Genomic DNA, 23991 nt, shown 5'->3' with positions numbered 1-23991 from the left:
TCTGGAGAAACCCTGTTGATGTTTGAACTCAACAGCCAAATAAATACACCCCTCCCTTCCCTGCATTTTATATGGGTACACACCCTCCGAACAATGCTTGTATCTCAAAAACTACACATCGTACAGCTTAGATTTTTGCATTGTGTCACAAGAAGTCAGCGAACATTCTAATGCATCATGTGTCCAAACAGAGTGAGAATTAAGGACGTTACAGTGATTTAAATATGGCGGAAATTTAGAAGATTTAGTGTGGTATTTAGAGTAACCCAGCCACTGAGGCTGCACAAGCAAGTGCATTCTTAGTGCCGGTCCCAAACCCGGATAAACGGGGAGGATTCATGAGGAAGGGCATCCGGTGTAAAATCTTTGCCAAATCTAATATGCGGATCATAAGTCAGATTTCCATACCGGCTTGGTTGAGGCCCGGGTTACCAATGACTGCCGTCAGTACTGTTGGCCAGCAGGGTGCCGGCGGAAACCATGCTACTGTTGGGCAAAAGAGAAGGAGAGGGGGAAGGCATGTCCAGAGGCAGCGGTTGAGGAGAATGGGTAGGAGTGTGGAGGTGAGAGTCGGAACTTTGAATGTTCGCACTATGACTGGCAAAGGGAGAGAGCTGTCTGATATGATGAAAAGAAGAAAGGTAGGTATACTGTGTGTGTGCAAGAGTCCAGGTGGAAGGGGAGTAAGGCCAGGAGCAGCGGAGGTGGGTTCAAACTCTTCTACCATGATGCGAATGGGAGGAGAAATGGGGTAGGGGTAATTCTGAAGGAAGAGTATGTCAAGAGTGTGGTGGAGGTGAAGAGAATGTCGGACAGAGTGATGAGTATGAAGCTGGAAATTGAAGGTGTATTGATGAATGTTATCAGCGCATATGCCCCCCGCAAGTTGGGTGTGAGATAGGATAGAAAGAAGAATTCTAGAGTGAGTTGGATGAAGTGGTGGAGAGTGTACCCAAGGGGGAGAGAGTGGTGACTGGAGCAGACTTCAGTGGGCATGTAGGTGAAGGGAACAGAGGTGATGGGTAGGTATGGTGTCAAGGAGAGAAATGTGGAAGGACAGATGGTGGTGGATTTTGCAACAAGGATGGAAATGGCTGTGGTGAATACATATTTCAAGAGGGAGGAAAACAGGGTGACGTATAAGAGTGGAGGAAAGTGCACACAGGTGGACTATATCTTATGCAGAAGGCACGATCTGAAAGGGATTGGAGACTGCAAGGTGGTGAAGGGGGAGAACGTAGCTAGGCAGCATTGGATGGTCTGTAGGATGACTTTGGAGACCAAGAAGAGGAAGAGAGTGAAGGCAGAGCAAAGGATCAAATGGTAGAGGTTGAAGAAGGAAGACTGTTGTGTGGAGTTCAGGGAGGAGTTAAAATGGGCACTGGGTGGTAGTGAAGAGTTGCCGGATGGCTGGGCAACCACTGCAGAAATAGTGAGGGAGACAGCTAGGATGGTACTTGGTGTGTCACCAGGACAGAGGAAGGAAGACAAGGAGACTTGGTGGTGGAATGACTAAGTATAGCAAAGTATACAGAGGAAGAGGGTGGCAAAGAAGAAGTGGGATAGAGAGATGAAGAAAGTAGATAGGAGTACAAGGAGATGCAGCCTAAAGCAAAGAGAGAGGTGGCAAAGGCAAAGGAAAAGGTGTATGGTGAGTTGTATGAGAATTTAGACACTAAAGGCCCAAGCATACTCGGGCGGAACGTACGCGGAGCGGACTCCGCTGCACTAAATGCGGACGTCCACTTTTAGTCCGCTTTTAGTCCGGCGGAGTCCGCTCCGCGTACGTTCTGCCCAAGTATGTTTGGGCCTTAAGGAAGGAGAAAGGGACTTGTACCGATTGGCTAGACAGAGGGACCAAGCTGGGAAGGATGTGCAGCAAGTTAGGGTGATCAAGGATAGAGATGGAAATGTGCTGACAAGGGAGGAGAGTGTGTTGAGAAGGTGGAAGGACTACTTAGAGGGGCTGACGAATGAAGAAAATGAGAGAGAGAGAAGGTTAGTTGAATGATGTGGGGATAGTGAATCAGGAAGTGCGGTGAATTAGCAAGGAGGAAGTGAGGGCAGCTATGAAGAGGATAAAGAGTGCAGTTGGTCCAGGTGACATACCTGTGGAGGCATGGAGATGTTTAGGAGAGATGGCAGTGGAGTTTTTAACTAGATTGTTCAACACAATCTTGGAAAGTGAGCGGATGCCTCAGGAGTGGAGAAATAATATACTGGTACCGATTTTCAAGAATAAGAGCGATGTGCATAACTGTAGCAACTACAGAGGTATGAAGTTGATCAGGCACAACATGAAGATATGGGAAAGAATAATAGAAGCTAGGTTAAGAGGAGAGGTGATGATTAGCGAGCAGCAGTATGGTTTCATGCCACGAAAGAGCACTACTGATATGATGTTTGCTTCGAGAATATTGATTGAGAAGTATAGAGAAGGTTAGAAGGAGTTACATTGTGTCTTTGTGGATTTAGAGAAAGCATATGACAGGGTGCCGAGAGAGGAGGTGTGGTATTGTATGAGGAAGTCGGGAATTGTAGAGAAATACGTAGGAGTGGTGCAGGATATGCATGAGGGAAGTGTGATAGTGGTGAGGTGTGCGGTTGGAATGACAGATGGGTTCAAGGTGGACGTGGGATTACATCAAGGATTGGCTCTGAGCCCTTTCTTGTTTGCAATGGCGATGGACAGGTTGACGGACAAGATCAGGCAGGAGTGTGGCATTTACAGTGCATCACATATGGTCATGTAATGTTAGTCTATGGCTGAAATAATGTTGTGTGGCTCACTCCGAGCCACTTGGTTTGTTTCCTGCTACCAGTGCCAGAGCTGTGTATGCACACTGGATATTTTTTCAGTGCACACATATAACAGACAGCTAACAGACTGTGAGGACATAGTCACTGAATTTGACAAAAAGTGTATCGGATTAGAATCACTGATTGCCGGGATAAACCCATGATTATGAATTAATCTCAGTTTGAGTCAGCAAATGGCACCTATCAACCAGACATTGGAGTTTGTCAGTTGGTATCTGGTTAACATGGAGCCATTCATGAGTTTCAATGACTCATCAGAAAGTCTGGGGCTCTACTGGAAATACCTTGGCAATATTTGATAATTAGCAAGTTCATAGTAGCTTAGGTTAACTGTTCTAGTAAAATGGGGATTAGAAAGATGACTGGATTTGCAGTGTACTATTAACCTTGTATACAAAAACCATTCGTCCACAAGAAATTTGTGATCAACTGGTAGAGACTATTTAATTTGACCAATTTGTAATTTACATACTGCTAAAGGGAGGTTAACAGGTCTCCTAGATGTTGTTAAGATGTGCGAATTATTAGTCTCTTCTTGCCCAGTCATGCTTGGCAGTTTGGCAAAGCCCACTTCATTCAAGCAAATGGTGGTTAGCTCTGAATTGGACTGCAAATGCTTGAGAATTGATTTGCTGGATTCATACAAACCTAACCCCTTGATGGCTATTCCCCAACACACAGGAGTCACAGGGAAAAAAATGACAGCTGTAATAACCTAAGCTCGATGTGGCAACAACAACAAAAAACCCTTTGACAGGGCATCTGGGTGGTGTGGCAGTCTATTCCGTTGCCTACCAACACGAGGATCGCCGGTACGAATCCCCGTGTTACCTCCGGCTTGGTCGGGCATCCCTACACACAATTCGCCATGTCTGTGGGTGGGAAGCTGAATGTGGGTATGTGTCCTGGTCGCTGCACTAGCGCCTCCTCTGGTTGGTTGGGGCACCTGTTTGGGGGGAGGGAGAACTGGGGTGAATAGCTTGATCCTCCCACACGCTACGTCCCCCTGGCGAAACTCCTCACTATTCAGGGGAAAAGAAGCGGCTGGCAACTCCACATGTATCGGAGGAGGCATGTGGTAGTCTACAGTCCTCCCTGGACTGGCAGAGGGGGTGAAGCACTGACCGGGATGGCTTGGAAGAGTGAGGTAATTGGCTGGATTCAACTGGGGAGAAGAAAAAAAAAAGGGGGGGGGATGAAAAAAAACAACCTTTCACAATAAACAACTAAAATACCGTTAACACCGAATTCCACACTTATAGAGGGGGGTGTGAAGCACTTGAAATACCATTCTTGCACTTTCACTATAAAAAGCCTTTCCACTCCAGAGTCCCTGACTGCTTGTTAGATTTAATTATTGTGGAGAAATGAAAGTAGGGCAGGGACTGTGTGCTTCCACATGTATTTGGCACAAAGGGCGGACCCTTTTCATAAGATGGCACAGACGTTCTGTGTTTCATTTGGCGATTTCTACAGGGGAGATAATTAGGATGTTTTCTATGGTGCATTCAGAGCATCGTAAGCTTGATAACAGGCAGACTTTTAAAGGGAGGATGTCTTTTACTGTGGACTTGCATTCCCTTTCAAGTTGCATTCCCTTTCAATCCCTCAAGACTTCATTGGCCTACCAAATGAAGCTACGGTAAAGAACCAGCCAACAGGTTATGGCGGTATGAAGAAAGGGAACCAGAGGTGGTGTATAAATATTGACAGAAATGCACCACCTGCATTCACTGCACAAATGAGATCTGATCTGCTCTAGCTTTCACAGTATGGAATACATGCGCATCAGTCCGGTACCATCCACTTTTTAAGTATGAAGTCAGTGAACATTCGGATGGTACGGTATCTGGAGGATGGAATGTTTGTTTCCTTGGCAACAATAAAGAAATGAAAACAATTCTTTGAATTACCAAGTGACAATAAAAGAGGCATGGTGGGTAGAGATGCATGATTCATTTTTTTCCCAGTTCCGATTCAAATTCCGATACCTGAATTTTTATTTCTGCCGACACTGATACCAGAGCTTTTTTCTTAATTATTAATTATTATCATCATTATCATCTTTCTTGTTTGCAATGGTGATGGACAGGTTGACTGATGAGATCAGACAGGAGTCTCCATGGACTATGATGTTTGCAGATGACATTGTGATCTGTAGTGAGAGTACGGAACAGGTTGAGGAGAGCCTGGAGAGGTGGAGGTATGCACTGGAGAGAAGAGGAATGAAAGTCAGTAACAGCAAGATGGAATACCTATGCGTGAATAAGCGGGAGGACAGTGGAATGGTGAGGATGCAAGGAGTAGAGGTGATGAAGGCCTACGAGTTCAAATACTTGGGGTCAACTGTCCAAAGTAACGGGGAGTGGGGAAGAGAGGTGAAGAAGAGAGTGCAGGCAGGGTGGAGTGGGTGGAGAAAAGTGTCACAAGTGATTTGCGACAGAAGGGTACCAGCAAGAGTTAAAGGGAAGGTTTACAAGATGGTTGCGAGACCAGCTATGTTATATGGTTTGGAGACAGTAGCACTGATGAAAAGACAGGAGGCGGAGCTGGAGGTGGCAGAGTTGAAGATGCTAAGATTTTCATTGGGAGTGACGAAGGAGGACAGGATTAGGAATGATTATATTAGAGGGACAGCTCAGGTTGGATGGTTTGGAGACAAAGCAAGAGAGGCAAGATTGATATGGCTTGGACATGTATGGAGGAGAGATGCTGGGTATATTGGGAGAAGGATGCTGAATATGGAGCTGCCAGGAAAGAGAAAAAGAGGAAGGCCAAAGAGGAGGTTTATGGATGTGGTGAGAGAGGACATGAAGGTGGCTGGTGTGACAGAGGAATATACAGTGGATAGGAAGAAATGGAAATGGATGATCCGCTGCGGCGACCCCTACCGGGAGCAGCCGAAAGTAGTAGTAGTAGTAGATTATCATCATTATCATCATCATCGTTGTTGCTGCTGTTGGTATTATGTGTAAGGTTACACGAGGTTGCTGTAAACCACACAGCACTTCTTAGAGCAAAAAATATACAAAAAGCGTTAAATTTTAATTTATTCCAAACCTTGCAAAATGTATTTGCACCGTAGTTTATGAAGGCTTCACATACAAACAGGTGTAGGAGTGGAAATTGCTATGACAACTCCTTTAATGTGTTAATTGAGTCAAACTGTGCTGTTTCCCGTTTCCACATTACCCAAAATAATTAATTAAAGAATTTTTTTTTTTACTAAAAGACCTATCCTGTTGTCATTTAATGTCAAAATGCCTGAAAGAGTTATATTTTTTTGTTGGTGAAAGACAAAACAACATTGACTAAGTGGTGTTCTGTAAAACCAACTAGAAATATGTTGCTCCAACCCGTGTTACCTCCAGCTTGGTCGGGCATCTCTACAGACATAATTGGCCGTGTCTGCGGGAGGGAAGCCAGATGTGGGTATGTGTTCTGGTCGCTGCACTAGCGCCTCCTCTGGTCAGTCGGGGCGCCTGTTCAGGGGGAAGGGGGAACTGGGGGGAATAGCGTGATCCTCCCATGTGCTATGTCCTCCTGCTGAAACTCCTCACTGTCAGGTGAAAAGAAGCAGCTGGCGACTCCACATGTATCGGAGGAGACGTGGTAGTCTGAAACCATCCCCGGATCGGCAGAGGGGGTGGAGCAGCAACCGGGATGGCTTGGAAGAGTGGGGTAATCAGCCGGGTACAATTGGGGAGAAAAAGGGGGGGAATCCCCCCTCCCAAAAAAAAGAAATATGTTGCTCCTGACTAACCTGGTGTTAAGGTGTCTGGTGATATACACCCTGTCTAGCCTGGCAGCACAGATCCTGTTCCCTCAAACCTTCACCCATGTGTACTGTCTGGTGTTTGAATTTTTCATTCTCCAAGGATCAATTAAAATAAATTGTGACAATATCCTTAATCAAGTCATGGAAGACTGTAAATGCGGTTCTTCACTTGTCCTGCCGCTTGTCGTCACTGAAACAGGTGGGTCCACCGTCGCCTCCTACCTGTCACTCTGCGGCTCCTACCCAGGCTCGGCTGCAGTAGCTGCCAGGGAGGTGATGCACGCAATAACAACACTAACTCTATACACACTGCTTCCCTCTTATACAGTTACTACGTCATCCGTGGCCATTTTCTTTCTCCGAATTACTATGGAGTTTAGGAGACTCCAGGTTTACTTTTTTTTGGACCCCCCCCCCTTTTAGTCTCCCCAATTGCATTTGGCCAATTTACCCCACTCTCCGAGCCGTCTCGGTCGGTGCGCTGCCCCCTTTGCTGTTCCGGGGAGGGCTGCAGACTACCACATGCCTCCTCCGATACATGTGGAGTTGCCAGCTGCTTCTTTTCACCTGACAGTGAGGAGTTTTGCCAGGGGGACGTAGTAGCACATTGGAGGATCATGCTATTCCCCCTGTCCCCCCCCCCCCCCCCCCCGAACAGGCGCCCCGACCGACCAGAGGAGGCACTAGTGCAGCGACCAGGACACATACCCACATCCAGCTTCCCACCCGCAGACAAGGCCAATTGTGTCTGTAGGGACGCCCAACCAAGCCGGAGGTAACGCAGGGATTCGAGCCGCCGATCCCCATGTTGGTAGACAACGGAATAGACTGCTACGCTACCCGGACGCCCTCAGGTTTACATTTTATGGTATTTCACTTGTTTCCTCGTTGTCTGCCTCGTTATCCCCCGACCACTGCCTCCTCACTACTACCCCCCCGCTTCAGCCACCTGTTTGGCGGCTTCCACATCCTCCGCTTCCCGCTCTCTATGTGGGCAAGCAAACCGCTAGTGTCCCATGTCCCCAGACTCAAAACACTTACATACCTGAACTTGCATATACCATTTTGACTATGGGCTTAAAATTGCATTATTATATATTTATAATTCATAAAAACATCAGCCTATGGAATCTGGATTGATCATGGATCGGTAACATCAGTCCGATGTACGATGAGTGAATTATGTCAGTATCGGCACCTGATACTGATATTGGATCAGACCCAACTCTAATGGTGGGTATAGCTGCAGAGTTGTGGACAACAAGGAGACAAGCATGCTTAATATCTGAAGGGAGGCAAATATTCCAAGAAAATTAAGGGGTGTGTGAAAAACGAGTATTTACAAGAAGATTGCGAAAGGCTTGCTGCAGCATAAATATGCGCATACATGCAATGAATGAACCAGTTAATTTTTTGGGAGGGACCCCCCCCTTTTTTCCCTCCCCAATTGTATTCGGCCAATTACACCACTCTTCCAAGCCATGCTGATCTCTGCTCCACCCCCTCTGCCGATCCGGGGAGGGCTACAGACTACCACATGCCTCCTCCAATACATGTGGAGTCGCCAGCTGCTTCTTTTCACCTGACAGTGAGGAGTTTCACCAGGGGAACATAGCACGTGGGAGGATCACGCTATTCCCCCCAGTTCCCCCTTCCCCCTTAACAGGTGCCCCAACCAACCAGGGGGCGCTTCTGCAGCGACCTGAACACACCCACATCCGGCTTCGCACCTGCAAACATGGCCAATTGTGTCTGTAGGGACACCCAACCAAGCCGGAGGCAACGCCGGCGATCCCTGTGTTGGTAGGCAACGGAATAGACTGCAACGCCACCCGGACACCTGATCCAGTTAATTTTAATATCATAAGTCCAGACTAGCAACTATAGGAATAAAATGTCCATTTTCTCACCTGCGAAATTTGTTTTTTTTTTTTAAATAAATTTATTTCTGATTTTTCCCTTTTTCTTCCAATTTAGTGGCCAATCAATCCCTATTCTAGTTCAAACATCCACCCTCATACTGCCTGCGTTTGCCAACTGCATCTCTCCGGCTGGCAGTCTCGAAGGAGACGTCGCCACTTCTGTGACAAGGCAAGTCCAGGCCGAACCAATGCTTTTTCCGACACACACACACACAGACGCATTCATGTGACGAACACAAGCCGACTCCGCCCCCCTCCAGAAGACAGCGTTGCCAATTATTGCTGCTTCACTAAATCCAGCCATAGTCGGATCTGACGAGACCGAGGTGTGAACCCCGATCCCCAGTGGGCAACTGCATCGACACAGAGCCGATGCTTAGACCGCTACACCACCGCGGACTAAATTTGGTGTTTTTTAAAAACATTTAAAAATTATCTAATGCATCCTGAAGTTTCCAGCCTGTCTCTTACTGAAGACATTGTTTACTATCCAATCCTACCAAATGGAGGATCCCTCCTTCAACTATAGTATTCTATCTACATGGGCATTGATGGAAATATTTTGAACAAGAAAAATAATCTCTTCCTCAACCTTGTCTTTTGGATAAGGGCCTGGGATGGGTACCGTCGTGATGGATCTATGTTTGTAAAATTGAGCTAATTAACAACCATCAATTTTGTCCATAACCAGCAAGTGCGGACACTCCTTCTGGTTGGTGCTATATTGCACCAATTCAAGTGATTACAAAGTAATATGTCAGAATTCTGAAATTCCAAGTGACCAGCTTATAGTACGAAGGTTCAGAGGAATGATTCCCGTAGAGTCACATCCATGTGGATGCAGTCCATCCACAACAAAGTGGCCAAGTGTGAAAGCCCTGAGAAATATAGCAAGTGCTGGATACTTCAGTGGGAATCCATTATGCATCATCACCTTATAGACAATTCAAGCAGAACTACACCAACTTGAAATAACATTACCATTTTAAGCTGACACCTTGGTGCATTTACTAGCATGTATCCATTACACTCCAGGCCTTCCTGTGATGCTTCATCATTATGTGTTTATTTAAGGGAGTAGGCCCTTGTGTTGTGTCTGGAATTTCAGAACAAGGGCAGTGTCAGACACTGAGGAACTTGAGCTGGCTGACCAGCAGAACAAACCTCCACAGCCAAGTGGATGACTGGAACCAGTGTGTGATGCCAAACGGGACCACAGAATTTGGCTGATCTATATCTGTTTTTACTAAAGCACTTTGCCTTAAAATCATGTCTAGACCTCGCCCTGTCACACACACACACGCACGCGCACATACACAGTCACGACAAGCTTGAGCCAACAGGATAGAAAACGTCAGGTCCCTCTCTCAGCTGTTGCCTAGCAACGGATCAAAATCAAATTGCATCACTGGCCGGCAGGGCTCAACCACCTATGAGCAAAAAGCTGCTGGCTTGTTCCAATCCACCTCCCTCTGGCCATTTCATGACCCCACCCGTCTCTGATCCACTCCTTACCCCCCTGCCCCCCCCCCCACTGCTGGAGGGGCACAGTGAAAATAAACCTGTCCATATTTTATCACGTTTTAATGTCTGTTCCAAACCATGGATTATGTAAATAATAGCAACATGGGCCTATCACCTGATTTGTCTTCAATAAATACTTTGAATCTAAGTATAGCCCTCTCATTAATAACAGCAAATGCATTTGCTGGAAAAAAAAACACTCATCAGGGTAAAAGAATAACCATTCCAATGTGGAAAAAAAAATAGGAATGTTTTTGTTTCCAACTATTAGTGTGCAGTGGAGGGTAGGGGTGTGCAATATGGCCTTAAAATAATATCACAATATTTTAGGGTGTTTCTGCAATAACGATATTCTTGACAATGACAAAATACTGAAAAATATTTTATTATTAATTTCAGGAACATACAACTGCAACAAAATAAGTCTTATAGTTTGATATGTCAGCAAGAATGTAACCCTTACCCTTCAAATATTCAATAAAAAAACTAATTATCTCTGTAATGAGCTGTTTGGAGCTTTCCTTCTCAACTGTTTGGATTGGTATCATATCTTTAGCCAAACAAAGTGTGATGGCTTCGATAATTTATTCCCAGCATTTGTCTTTTCTGTCATACAGAGTACGACTTGCCAACAATTCGGCGATGCTACGCTGAGCCAACGTAGTTTGTCTGCTTGGTTTAAAATTCCCATTGGCTGTTGAGCTCTCCTCGCCGGAGTTTTGGCTCTCCTCATTCACAACCAGATGCTTCTGCTTGAAGTGGGGAAATAAGTTTGTTGTATTGCCCCCTTTTGTTGTTACAGTTTTCTTGCACTTCTCACATATTACTGTGGTTTATTGTATATCTGGCCTTTTGTAACCAAACCACTTCCACACTACTGAAGTCACTCCCCTTTTTGGGACCAACACCTCCACCGCGGAGCCAGTAGCAATGTTACTCTTGCTTTCAGCCATGCTTGCCGTGCGTAACGGTATGATGTCATTATGTCAAGTCAGAATATCGTCATTTTCACGATATTAATTTCTTTTATCATATTAAAAATTATACCCGTATTATCATGAACGATAAGCTATGCCACACTCAGAGTGGAGGGTCACAGGAGAAAAATGGACGTGATTTATGCCATGTGCAAGATTCAAACCCACAACATCACAAGTACTAAGATGTCCCTGAGGAAGACCAGGACAGCACAGAACAGTCTAACTTCACTCAGTGACCAAAACAGCTGCCAGTTAACAGGTTCACCCTGTTTGCCTACAAGCCACTTTGATCTCTAAACCATGTTGGCTGAAGAAGGTAAAGACACAAAGCTAGGCTACAGATGAAAAGGATGTCTCATATAACAAACAATAATACAGATCTAATGAAGCAACCAGGTATAAAAATGTACCTTTTTAGTACATTAATATCAAGAAAGTTTGTCAAAAGTCACCAGTGTGCCTTCAGCCCCAAAGGCCTGCAGAAGCAGACAAGCGACCATGTAATGCCTCTGACATGGTGGTGATGTAGGACAGAGTTGTTTTTCAAAGAAGCAACAGCATTTGAGGTCACAATCTGTGCAGGGTTGTAGCCCAACAGCATAAAGACACCAAATGCCCCCACCCCGCCCTACCCCAGGTCCTGAGGAAATGACAATTGGGGCAGGTTAAGAGGAACTGGGTGTGAATAGGGCATGTGGTCCCAACTCTGCAAAGCAACTTTATTACAGGACAGTGGTATTACTTATATACAGTGCCTCCAAGTGCTGATTTACCATTTCAGTCAAAGACATATTGTTCCGCCAACTTCAAGTACTGATATGGTTTAAAACAAAATAGAAAAGACATCTGAAAAATGAAAGACCGCTTAATAGGTGTAGGTTTTTTTTCCAAGAGAAAACGAGAACCCCTGAAAATTTCAAAGGTTTATCATATATATATATATATATATATATATATATATATATATATATACACTGCTCAAAAAAATAAAGGGAACACATAAGCAATGCAATGTAGCTCCAAGTCAATCACACTTTTGAGATATCAACCTGCCCAGTTAGGAAGCAACACTGATTTGTGAATCAATTTCACCTGTTGGTAAATTGTCTAATTTCCACCAGGTGGAATATTAGACAATTTGCAAGACAACCCCTATAAAAGGAATGGATTTGCAGGTGGTGGCCACAGACCATTTGCCTGTCCTCATCTTTTCTGGCCGATCTTTGGTTAGTTTTTCATTTTGCTAGTGCCCTCACCACTAGAGGTGGCATGAGGCGGTATCTGCAACTTACAGAAGTTGCTCAGGTAGTGCAGCTCATCCAAGATGGCACATCAATGCGTGCTGTGGCAAGAAGATTTGATGTGTCTCCCAGCACAGTGTCCAGAGCATGGAGGAGGTACCAGGAGACAGGCCAGTACACCAGGAGACGTGGAGGGGGCCGCAGGAGGACAACAACCCCGCAGCAGGACCGCTATCTGGTCCTTTGTGCAAGGAGGAACAGGAGGAGCACTGCCGGAGCCCTACAAAACGACCTTCAACAGGCCACTAATGTGCAGGTTTCTGCTCAAACAGTGAGAAACAGAATGCATGAGGATGGTATGAGGGCCCGACGTCCACAATTGGGGCCTGTGCTCACAGCCCAACACCGTGCAGCCCGATTGACCTTTGCCAGAGAACATCTTGGTTGGCAGATTCGCCATTGGCGCCCTGTGCTCTTCACAGATGAGAGCAGGTTCACACTGAACACATGTGACAGACGTGAGAGAGTCTGGAGACGCTGTGGAGAACGTTCTGCTGCCTGCAACATCCTCCAGCATGACCGGTTTGGCGGTGGGTCAGTGATGATCTGGGGAGGCATATCCTTGGAGGGCCGCACAGACCTCTACGTGCTAGCCAGAGGTACCATAACTGCCATTAGGTACTGGGATGAGATCCTCAGACCCATTGTCAGACCATATGCTGGTGCAGTGGGCCCTGGGTTCTTGCTCATGCATGACAATGCTCGTCCTCATGTGGCCAGAGTGTGTCAGCAGTTCCTGTATGTCGAGGGCTTTGATGCTATGGACTGGCCTGCACGTTCCCCAGACCTGAATCCAATCGAGCACCTCTGGGACATCATGTCTCGTACCATCCGCCAACGCGATGTCGCACCACAGACTGTCCAGGAGTTGACCGATGCCCTGATCCAGGTCTGGGAGGAGATCCCTCAGGAGACCATCCGTCGTCTCATCAGGAGCATGCCCAGACGTTGTAGGGAGTGGATACAGGCACGTGGAGGCCACACACACTACTGAGCCTCATTTTGAATCGTCTTAAAGAATTTCCACAGAAGTTGGATCAGCCTATGTTCTCATTTTCCACTTTGATTTTGAGTATGATTCTGAATCCAGACCTTAATGGGCTAATGATTTTGATTTCCATTGATCATTCTTAGGTTATTTTGCTCTAAACACATTCCTCTGTCGAATAAATAAAGATTTTGAGCTGAAATATTTCATTCATTGAGGTCTATATTGTGTTTTTAGGTGTTCCCTTTATTTTTTTGAGCAGTGTATATACACATACACATACATACACACACACACACACATATATATATACATATATACACACACACACACACACACACACACATATATATATATATATATATATATATATATATATATATATATATATATATATATATATATCCTGTTCTCAGGGTCACGGGGATGCTGGAGCCTATCCCAGCAGTCATTGGGCGGTAGGTGGGGAGACACCCTTGACAGGCTGCCAGGCCATCACACACACACACACACACACACACATATATATATATATGTGTGTGTGTGTGTATATGTGTGTATGTATATATATATATATATATATATATATATGTACAGATAAATGAACAACATTTCCCACAAGAAATTCTCATCTTCTGAAACACTATTTGTACTTTACATCAAATAGTTACAGTTTCGATTTGTAACAAGTTTAGAAATAAGGTTTAAGCAATAAAACTTTAATCTGAGAGTCATTTTTCCTCCCAAAAATAAAACTAGGCCACTTTAATGATGAACTTAATGACATGAACATTTTGTGGGCAACATCTCATAGGCTAATCAGCCTAACCAAGCTGACCATTTGAATCAAACCAAATCCGGAAAAACAAGCTAACAAAAAAGAAAACAACAAAAACCCACACTAAACAAAGGATCCTGAAATTGTCAGACCATGGCTGAAATGGGCCTGCTTTGGTTCCTATACATTACAAACCTATGAAGCACTCTACAGCTCCTGCATGCATTCATGTCATGACTGAACATATGTAAAGTCCCACTGGAGGTAAAGTCCTGATTCATTTGATCCGATGATTTTCATATGATTCAACAGAACTGCAGTGATTAAAAAAAATGAATTGTAGCTGGACCTGAAGGGCAGTAAATAACATGTCAGCAAGTATGACAACAGGGTTTCGAGGGATTTGATGTACAAAGATCTTCTAAAATGAAAATGTTTCCTACAGGTTTTTGTAAAGCAGGAAATCTCATACATCTAACAAGGGCAAGCTTTTGGGATGAAGAGCACAATCAAAGAAAATGTGTTTCTGTGTCTCAGGACAACAAGTCTGGTAGACAGGGCAAGTATAGGGCAAGGAAGTGCAGGGCACCTCACTCAAGAGTTGAGGCTTCAACAAGGAAAGTCATCCAATCGGTAAAAATTAACCCCAGCCAGGCCACAGAACAGAGGCAGGGGTTTACTATTCTGACACAGAGCTTTTGATTGAAAAGACAGGTATGAAGATTGTGCGATATAAAGATTATAGGAAGGGAAACAACATAGTTGATTGATTGTGTGAGGCAGAAACCATCTGAAACCAGAGAGGCTTTGTTCCCGTACGACGGGATGAGGCAGCGAAAGTTTGCAATATCACACCCCGGCTGTGTAATCACCACTCCAGCTTGCCTCCAGGCTTCCTAATGATCCTTGTTCCCCATATACTGAGCTGTATGTGTCGCCAAGACACTGAAGCTCACAAGGGAGCCTCTCTCCTTTCCCGGGACGACGGGTTGCTATGGCAACCCCATCCGATATCTCTGCTCCACTGTTGTGCTCCTTCTGGGAGGAGTGGAGTTTTCCACATCAGCTCAGACAGAGGAGCCGATTTTATGTATAGCTTTGAAATGCCATACAGTTTAAAGGCCCAAACTGTGATTTATCTGACCATATGAAATTAAGGTACTATACTCACATAACTGAAAAGTTTGAGTTATAGATGGTTAAATTATGGATGAGTCATTATTAAGAATATGGGCCTGTTTAATTATGTTTACAAACATTAACGATGTAAACAAATTATTTACACCACCAGAAAACATTAAAAACGCAGATTTTGCTGTTATTTAGCATTAGTCCTTGTGTTAAGAGACCTGTCCATCAATTTGGCTGATGAAAGATGACAGACATTATAATGACAAAAGATATTGCCTTTGCTTTCTCTATATTGGGTGGTAGCTTTCGTGTGTCAATTAAGTCTATTATTCAATGTATGTATGTATGTATGTATGTATGTATGTATGTATGTATGTATGTATGTATGTATGTATGTATGTATGTATGTATGTATGTATGTATGTAATATTTGCCAAATGGAAGCGCATGGGTTGAGCACGAGTCCACCCATAAAATCAAGGACTATTTTTGGTGTTGCACAGGTTGTTAGATAATATTTATCCAATTATTATACAAGGGCAGATAATAAACCTTTATGCAGAAAAATTACAACAAACCTTGGTAGATTGAAACGGTGCATCAATAAACATCGAAACTGTATAACATGCAGTGTGCAGATTCTCTTTGTATACTGGTTAATGAGCTCGCACTTGTCATTTCCAATCAGGATAACAGTACTTTAACACAACACACAAAGTCCTACTCGTCCACCATCCTCTATTCCTCTAAGGGAAAAGTTGCTAAGTTTTTGTCTGAGCATTCCTGTAAGACCGATTAAAATTGCAAAATAAAGTGTCTGCATTTGCATGTATGGTAATCAGCCAATTAAAACCCATCTGAAATGCAAATTCGTTGACCCACAGACTTAAAAGAAATATGACTGGCAGACTCTGAGCTGGATTTTTTTCACATCCAGTTCGAATGTAAAAAAATCAAGAACTGGACAGTTTGACAGTTACTAGGGCGTAGCGAATTGAGTCATAGTTTGAGAAATTCTTCCAATCCGTACGTGACTAGGCATGAAGATGTGTTGAGTTGTAGATTTTATTCTTATTTTTTGCAGGGGGGTGGGGTGGTGCGGTACTTTTCTTTTAAGATAAATCTTAAAGCAACATCAGTAATATTGCATATGAACTTCAATGACTCTTCTGTGCTGTTCCGAGTATCTGTTGATAGCAAATACAGAATTCAGGGTATACATCATTTTGTCAGTGCATATCCTTTAAAGGCATTCTGTGTAATTTCTATTCAAGTGTTGACTTCTATCATTCTGCACTGTGCATAACAACAACAAATCAAAATTGTCAAAAGACTATGCAATGATCAACTGTGATCATTGAATAGTTTGCTGAGGTGCAAACCAAAGCTTTGGGGGGGCCAGTCAGTCACAGGTCCTCAAACAACAAAAACACTCAGCTGGCTAGGCGCTTGTGTTTTTGATTGCAAAAATCTGAATTGGGCAGATTTTTACTTTTACTTTATTCTAGGCACTATCACTCAGTAGCCCCTCCTGATACTTAGTAGTCTCATATTGTGCTTCAGGAAAGCACAAATGTTATACGTAGGCCCTTTACCTTCATGCTTTTCAGCCATCTGTAGGTTACTGTTTTATATTGATCAATCATATGTCTATGCAGACCCTCTAAGTAACGTGCAGGATCAGTGAGATCATGTCTGATATGTGACACTGTGCTTGCAGGCAAAGACCCCATAAGAGCACTGGTACCAAGCCGTCCTGCATCGGCATGTTCAAGCACTCTTATGGAAACTCACATCTTTTTTTAAAGCTGCCGCTTTTAGAGTCTGACCATTGTGGTCAATGGGATTTGGTTTCAAATTGAGGGACATAAAGTCACCCTGGCTGTCACCCATCTCACAAATGCAGGGAGCTCATGCTAATACCATTTCCCTAAATGTTTGCCATTTTCTTGTGAATTTACAAAAACCTTTACAACTTTTGTTGTTTTCTTTTTTAAAATATGGGTTTGCAAATATTGTGTAAATAACTTATGCTAAAAGGAGTGTGTTTTTTATTATTGTAAAGCAATTTCTCTAAATTTCACAAGAGCTAGTTAAACAGCAGTGAAAGAATGAACTTTTGCATCTCCTTAATGATATTTTGTAATTTCCTCTATATAGTTAAAGGTGGAGGTGGATTACCAGCTTATAGGACAGCTGCAGGGAAATGGTTATCTAATCAGAAGTGACAAACCATGGAGACTGTGCAAGGTGGACATACTCACTATTGTTGAGTAAACCGTTTTTAAAGGTAAATGCACTGTAATACAATAATGATGAAATTTCCGGTAAATGACCCATCCCATAATTTCCTTTTTGTAAAACGAATAGCCTTTCACCTGGCCTGTACAGAGGGGGGTATTTCTGAGCCAAGGGTAAACACTACTTCTCTTTTACAGGGATCTACACTCACCGGCCACTTTATTAGGCACACCCGTCCAACTGCTTGTTAACACAAATTTCTAATCAGCCAATCACATGGCAGCAACTCAATGCATTTAGGCATGTAGACATGGTCAAGACGATCTGCTGCAGTTCAAACCAAGCATCAGAATGGGGAAGAAAGGTGATTTAAGTGACTTTGAATGTGGCATGGTTGTTGGTGCCAGACGGGCTGCTCTGAGTATTTCAGAAACTGCTGATCTACTGGGATTTTCACGCACAACCATCTCTAGGGTTTACAGAGAATGGTCCAAAAAAGAGAAAATATCCAGTGAGCGGCAGTTCTGTCGGCGAAAATGCCTTGTTGATGCCAGAGGTCAGAGGAGAATGGCCAGACTGGTTCGAGCTGATAGAAAGGCAACAGTAACTCAAATAACCACTCATTACAACCGAGGTATGCAGAAGAGCATCTCTGAACGCACAACACGTCGAACCTTGAGGCAGATGGGCTACAGCAGCAGAAGACCACACCGGGTGCCACTCCTGTCAGCTAAGAACAGGAAACTCAGGCTACAATTCGCACAGGCTCACCAAAATTGGACAATAGAAGATTGGAAAAACGTTGCCTGGTCTGATGAGTCTCGATTTCTGCTGCGACATTCGGATGGTAGGGTCAGAATTTGGCGTCAACAACATGAAAGCATGGAGCCATCCTGCCTTGTATCAACGGTTCAGGCTGGTGGTGGTGGTGTAATGGTGTGTGGGATATTTTCTTGGCACACTTTGGGCCCCTTAGTACCAATTGAGCATCGTGTCAATGCCACAGCCTACCTGAGTATTGTTGCTTACCATGTCCATCCCTTTATGACCACAGTGTTCCCATCTTCTGATGGCTACTTCCAGCAGGATAACGCGCCATGTCATAAAGCTCGAATCATCTCAGACTGGTTTCTTGAACATGACAATGAGTTCACTGTACTCAAATGGCCTCCACAGTCACCAGATCTCAATCCAATAGAGCACCTTTGGGATGTGGACTGGGAGATTCGCATCATGGATGTGCAGCCGACAAATCTGCAGCAACTGCGTGATGCTATCATGTCAATATGGACCAAACTCTCTGAGGAATATGTCCAGTACCTTGTTGAATCTATGCCACGAAGGATTAAGGCAATTCTGAAGGCAAAAGGGGGTCCAACCCGGTACTAGCAAGGTGTACCTAATAAAGTGGCCAGTGAGTGTATATCAGTGCGGTTTGAGGCCTGCGGGCTGAGTGACACTGAGAGAGAGGCAACGAGGGGGTAGGTGAGGCAATGAGACAAATGCAGACAGACAGCCTCTGTGTGGGAACTGCTGGATAGTCACATATGCCCTCTGTCAGGCAGTTGGGCAGTATGATGGCTTGGCTGGAAGGACAGCAGTTGGTCTCCACTGCATGCAGCAAACTGAGGAAAGGGTCTACTTTTACAACACAAGTGGTAGAACGATGAAATGAGAGAGAGGTGAACAACAGCAGAGAAAAACCCTAGTCATCTGAACCCACTCGGGAGTGGATTTAGGCTCAGAGAGCGATATAGTCAGAGGGCTGAGATTGTGCTGAAATTCTGGACTGAATCTTGTTTATAACCAATTAACTATAGGTGCACACACAATCTGGAACGTTATCTACATTGTGGTTTTAAATGTTTGTTGTGTGTTTGAGGTGGATAAGACCAATTACACACTACAGACATGTTTGTCATACAAATTAATTTAGCTATGAATTCATAATCACTTGTTTGACATTGCTGGTTTCTTAAGATATTCAGCTTAGAAGCTTGACTTCTGATTGACACAACTACTGATTTCCATGTAATCCATGATAGTGGCTGTTAACACAGACCATGGTAAGCAAACAACAAATGGTTTCCTTTATCTTTTACTCTATCCTGGAGTCCGAATGAAACCTATCACAGTGGATATTCCTCTGCTAGTAATTGAACGTTTTACACTGCCTCAAAGCTGTCCTGATGTGCTGATGCCTATCAACCACTGTCCTTCAGCGCAGGGCTGAATATTTAAAAGGTGATTAAATCACAGCTATTTCCACTTTGCCTAATCATGGTACTTTAGAGAAGATGCTGATCAGTAATAATTCATTGGTGCACTAAGGAGCTGGCAGACTGCCAAATGACACTAAATGCATCTGTTTTTGTGATGTATAATGCATAGTCTATGCACCTTAGACAAGTCATTCTCTTCCATAATTAATGAGGCTCTCTACATAGCAGTCGCAGCACTGACATGGCTCACGGAGGAGCTCTGTATCTGTTAAAAGGAGCTTATGAGGAGGAGAAAAGGGACATGCAGCAGTACTACCTCATATGCCAGCCTGAAATTGTTTGATGATATCAAACACATCCTACATCTTAAACAGGAATATTTTTCAGGAAAACAAAGGCTAATCTCAGATATTATCAAAAACTGAAAAATAACCAAATTTTCTTGTGTTATATTTACATCTCACGGCAAATACAAGGACTTTATGCACCTTCTGTCTTAAAATGTACATCTCCACTTTGTGATAAAATGTCCTGCATCCCTCCACTTGCTCCAGAAAAAAAAAATGGTGATAATGCAATCCACAATATTTCCAGTGCAATCAACCAGACTAAAATCTAATGATGCAACATAATATTGTGATATAATTTAATGCCCACTGGGGAAGAAAATGAAAACAAATCAGAGAAGGACTTGTGCTTGTCTGGCACCCTATATCGCTTTTTTCCTATTCACTGACCCTGACAACCACATATTAGCCTACATCTATTTACTAATCGATGTCACTGTCATCATCCAACAACACCTCATTCCTTTTGGAGAACAAACACACAAGGAAGGAAACAATTCAAATTCATTTCAGGCACAGTATAGCAAACTATCTTTTCTAAATGTTGACTCCCTGGGGGACTAATAAAATATGTGCATCAGCAGGGTCATTGCAGAATGACAGCAGTGGACTGTGGTACTCCCAGCTGCGAGATGGATCTGGATTGAGCCTGAAAGGTGGCTGATACGCGTGGTTCATCAAAAAACGACAACCTGAACGATTTGCTGCGGATTTCTAGGGAACATGCAGCCGGTGACCATCCTTTTTAATCTGGTACCCTCTACTGGTGAAACAATGTGTAGGCTGGGAGGAACAGAAAGCTCTACAGTACCCTCTGGTGTCATGTCACAGTACAACATCATAAACATTGTATGTACAGTATATGCTGTTGTTTTTGTTTTTTTTAAATTAAGTCTGACTTTTGACACACAAGTAGTGACTTGCTCCAGCCACATAAACTCATCTATCTTTAAATTCAAGGAGTGTCTCGAGTCAAATAGCTATACCTCCCTTATCAGAAGTGCCAGTAAAACCATGATGCACTCATGCCAAAGCTGAGTCACTCCAGTTCCAGTCATCTGGTACACTATTTGTTCTGCAAGTAATCTCACGGCACCAGCGGGGCTGCTGAGTTGGCATCAACATATGTAGAGATTATGGCAGGCCTTTTGGCATGTGGACCCTTGTGTAGGAATATGTGTATGTTCCTGAGTAGGTTTTCCCTTGTCTGAGCGCAATAGTACTTGTACAGGGGAACGTGTTTGTGGGCTCTATTAAAGCTCTTTTGATTGGTTTGTGTGTCTCGGGCCGGAAGGCCTTACCCTGGTCTATGTTGTGCTGTGGTAGTTGGCTCATCTGACTGTGGACCACGCCTGCGTAATTCCGGAGAAAAGCCTCTTCACTGGGCGTAAGCTGAAATGAGCAAGAAAATTAAATCAGACAGATTAGCAAACAATGGCATGAAAAGCAAAAAAAAAAAAAATCCCCTTTGGTTGAGAATTTACACATTTGTCTTTTCATTCACGTGCAGCTCAAGCTTTGTTTGGCATGCTCCTGAAATGTTTTGAGTTTTTACAACATTTTTATTCCCAAGACATCTATATCAGTGTTGGGGGTATTATGTTTCTGACCCTGTTAGGTGACTACTCTGCTGGCACAGTGCATGGTAGTTAACGTCTGTTCACAAAATCTATCTCAGTTTCATTGTTTTTGATGACTTTTCTAACTTTGTTTGAGTGAATTTCTTTTTTTAATGGCAGTCTAGACTGTCCACTACCACTGGGAAAGACCACATTCATTGAAAAAACATATTTGCTGAAAAAAACAGCAGCAGCTTTATATCCATCCATTCATGTGAGAAAAAGATAGTTTAAGGGAATGAACAGTTATTCCTACTGGCTGCTTCCATAAGCTTACTTTTTTTCTTTCTACATTTTCTTTCTGATTTTTCCCTTCTTTCTCCCATTTTAGTGGCCAATCGATCCCTATTTTAGTTCAACCCTCGCACTGCATGCGTTCGCCAACTGCATCTCTCCAGCCGGCAGTCTCGAAGGAGACGCCTCGCCACTTCCGTGACAAGGCAAATCCAGGCCGAGTCACTGCTATTCCGACACACACAGAGAGACGCATTCATGTGACGAACACAAGCCGACTGCGCCCCCTCCCGAAGACAGCGTTGCCAATTATTGCTGCTTCATTGAGTCCGGCCATAGTCAGATCTGACAAGACCGGGGCGCGAACCCCAGTCCCCAGTGGGCAACTGCATCGACACAAAGCCGATGCTTAGACCGCTACACCACCGCGGACCCTCATAAGCTAACTTTTTGACAAAACTTGTATGAAAAGCCAACACTACAAAAAACAAACTAAAAAAAAAAAAAGCCAGCAATGGAAATCCTTCACCCTGCATATATACAGGAGGAACATTTACACCATCAAAGTCATGCATGAACTGGGATAGAGTCAGGCAATGACACGCCCCTTCAGATGTCACCTTCATCTTAAAATTCACTTCTTTTAATCGTTGCACCAAAAAAGGGTTTAACAAAGCCAAGTTTGCTATAATGGACCAATTTATTTATTATTTTGAGATTACTAGGTTACAGCTTCCTTTCTGTCCCCCGAAAGACTGCAACTAAACCAACTCCAGTTCTCTGCTCCTTTCCTTCTAAGCTGTCATTCAGAAATCACTTGAACAGCAGTCACAGCTCAATAATAACTGCATTACCCTCTCAACTGTGTAACAATCTAAAACTTGCGACAGTAGTTTTTTTAAGATCCAGGCATTGTACGTACATTCGACCCCATTTTCTTTAGCATTAGCAGGACCCGCACTTTCTGTTGGATGTACATCTCATCAGGAGACTTCCCCGGGGCCTCCTCGCGGTTCATTCCCCCGGCTCCTGTGGCTCTGGTCACACAAACATATCCATGTTATTATAAACATCCCAACAGGAAAAAAAAACATATCTCAGCAAAATATTTAAATTAAGCAATTTGGTGGTGGTATATTTATTGGAATTCATAGTGACTTAAGCAATGCATAGACCAAGCCATTGTGTCAACAACTCATACACACTTTGCTGATAGTTTCTATGAAACCCAGCTAGCCATGCCCTATTGATCGCCATGCATATCTAAAGGACCATACAAGTGTTTTTGCATGTTGTAGCCCATTTACAACAAATTCCACATACTTAACATTACTCCTCAATTTTGACCAGTTTCTCTACCTTACAATCAGCCATTGGTTTCCATTCATTTCAGTACGACATGAAAATCAATTTGCCAACATGAACCTTCCATCACAGTGAATATTTAATCGCCTTTATTTTTAGTCAAAATGCAGCTTTTCAGCCAGAAAAAAAAAGATCCCAGGAAAAAGAATTGTTTTACAAGCGAATTCAAACGTCCTTCAAAACTTCGTCACGGTGCCATGAATGTTAGCCGGAGAAGCAAAGGATGTCGAGGCGGGTTTATCACCTGAATAAGTAAATCCAGTAGTTACTTAATAATCTAAAAAACTGTGGTATGCTTGGGAAAATCATCAGAATAATTTCAATACTCAAATTTAAATGGGCTAAAATATGCAAAAACACCAGTGCGGTTCTTTGAGCAAACCTTGTAGCTATTTAGCCATCTTTTTCGCGTTCCCCTGGGTTTTTTGTTATGCATGTTTGAAGAAATCACAATTAGATAGTTATCAGACAAAGTGTTTGTGAGTGTCATGAATGCTACCTTTGGGGATGTTTTTAGCTGTGATTATGAAGGGACAGTAATGCAGTATGTACCAGCTGCAGCTGAATACCACTGACAGCACTACAGTAAGACCCTTTGGAGTATCACTGCTCTGACAACACCAAAAAAAAATTCCAACAACTTCTCCTATGACTGCAAAACAAATACAGCATTAAGCTAAGGCTTGCTTCTTTAATTAGACATTTTAAACATATTGTACAAAGAACATATTGTACACAGTG

At 43.5% G+C, this 23991-nt stretch overlaps 1 protein-coding gene across 2 annotated transcripts in view; it reads right to left on the bottom strand.

Moving 5' to 3' along the window:
* The window catches only part of ctnnbip1 (catenin, beta interacting protein 1), a 39103-nt gene that overhangs the window by 5146 nt on the left and 9966 nt on the right, over positions 1–23991 (bottom strand). For both annotated transcript variants that reach the window (XM_056274149.1, XM_056274150.1), the window contains 2 exons: positions 22808–22922; positions 21334–21424 (listed from right to left, as the gene is read on the bottom strand). In XM_056274149.1, the coding sequence (XP_056130124.1) occupies positions 21334–21424; positions 22808–22922 (206 nt within the window). The remainder of the gene's footprint in view (positions 1–21333; positions 21425–22807; positions 22923–23991) is intronic.

Source organism: Lampris incognitus, chromosome 2, assembly GCF_029633865.1.
Source record: "Lampris incognitus isolate fLamInc1 chromosome 2, fLamInc1.hap2, whole genome shotgun sequence".
Classification (NCBI taxonomy): Eukaryota; Metazoa; Chordata; class Actinopteri; order Lampriformes; family Lampridae; genus Lampris; species Lampris incognitus.
This window is presented reverse-complemented; position numbering and strand designations above follow the sequence as displayed.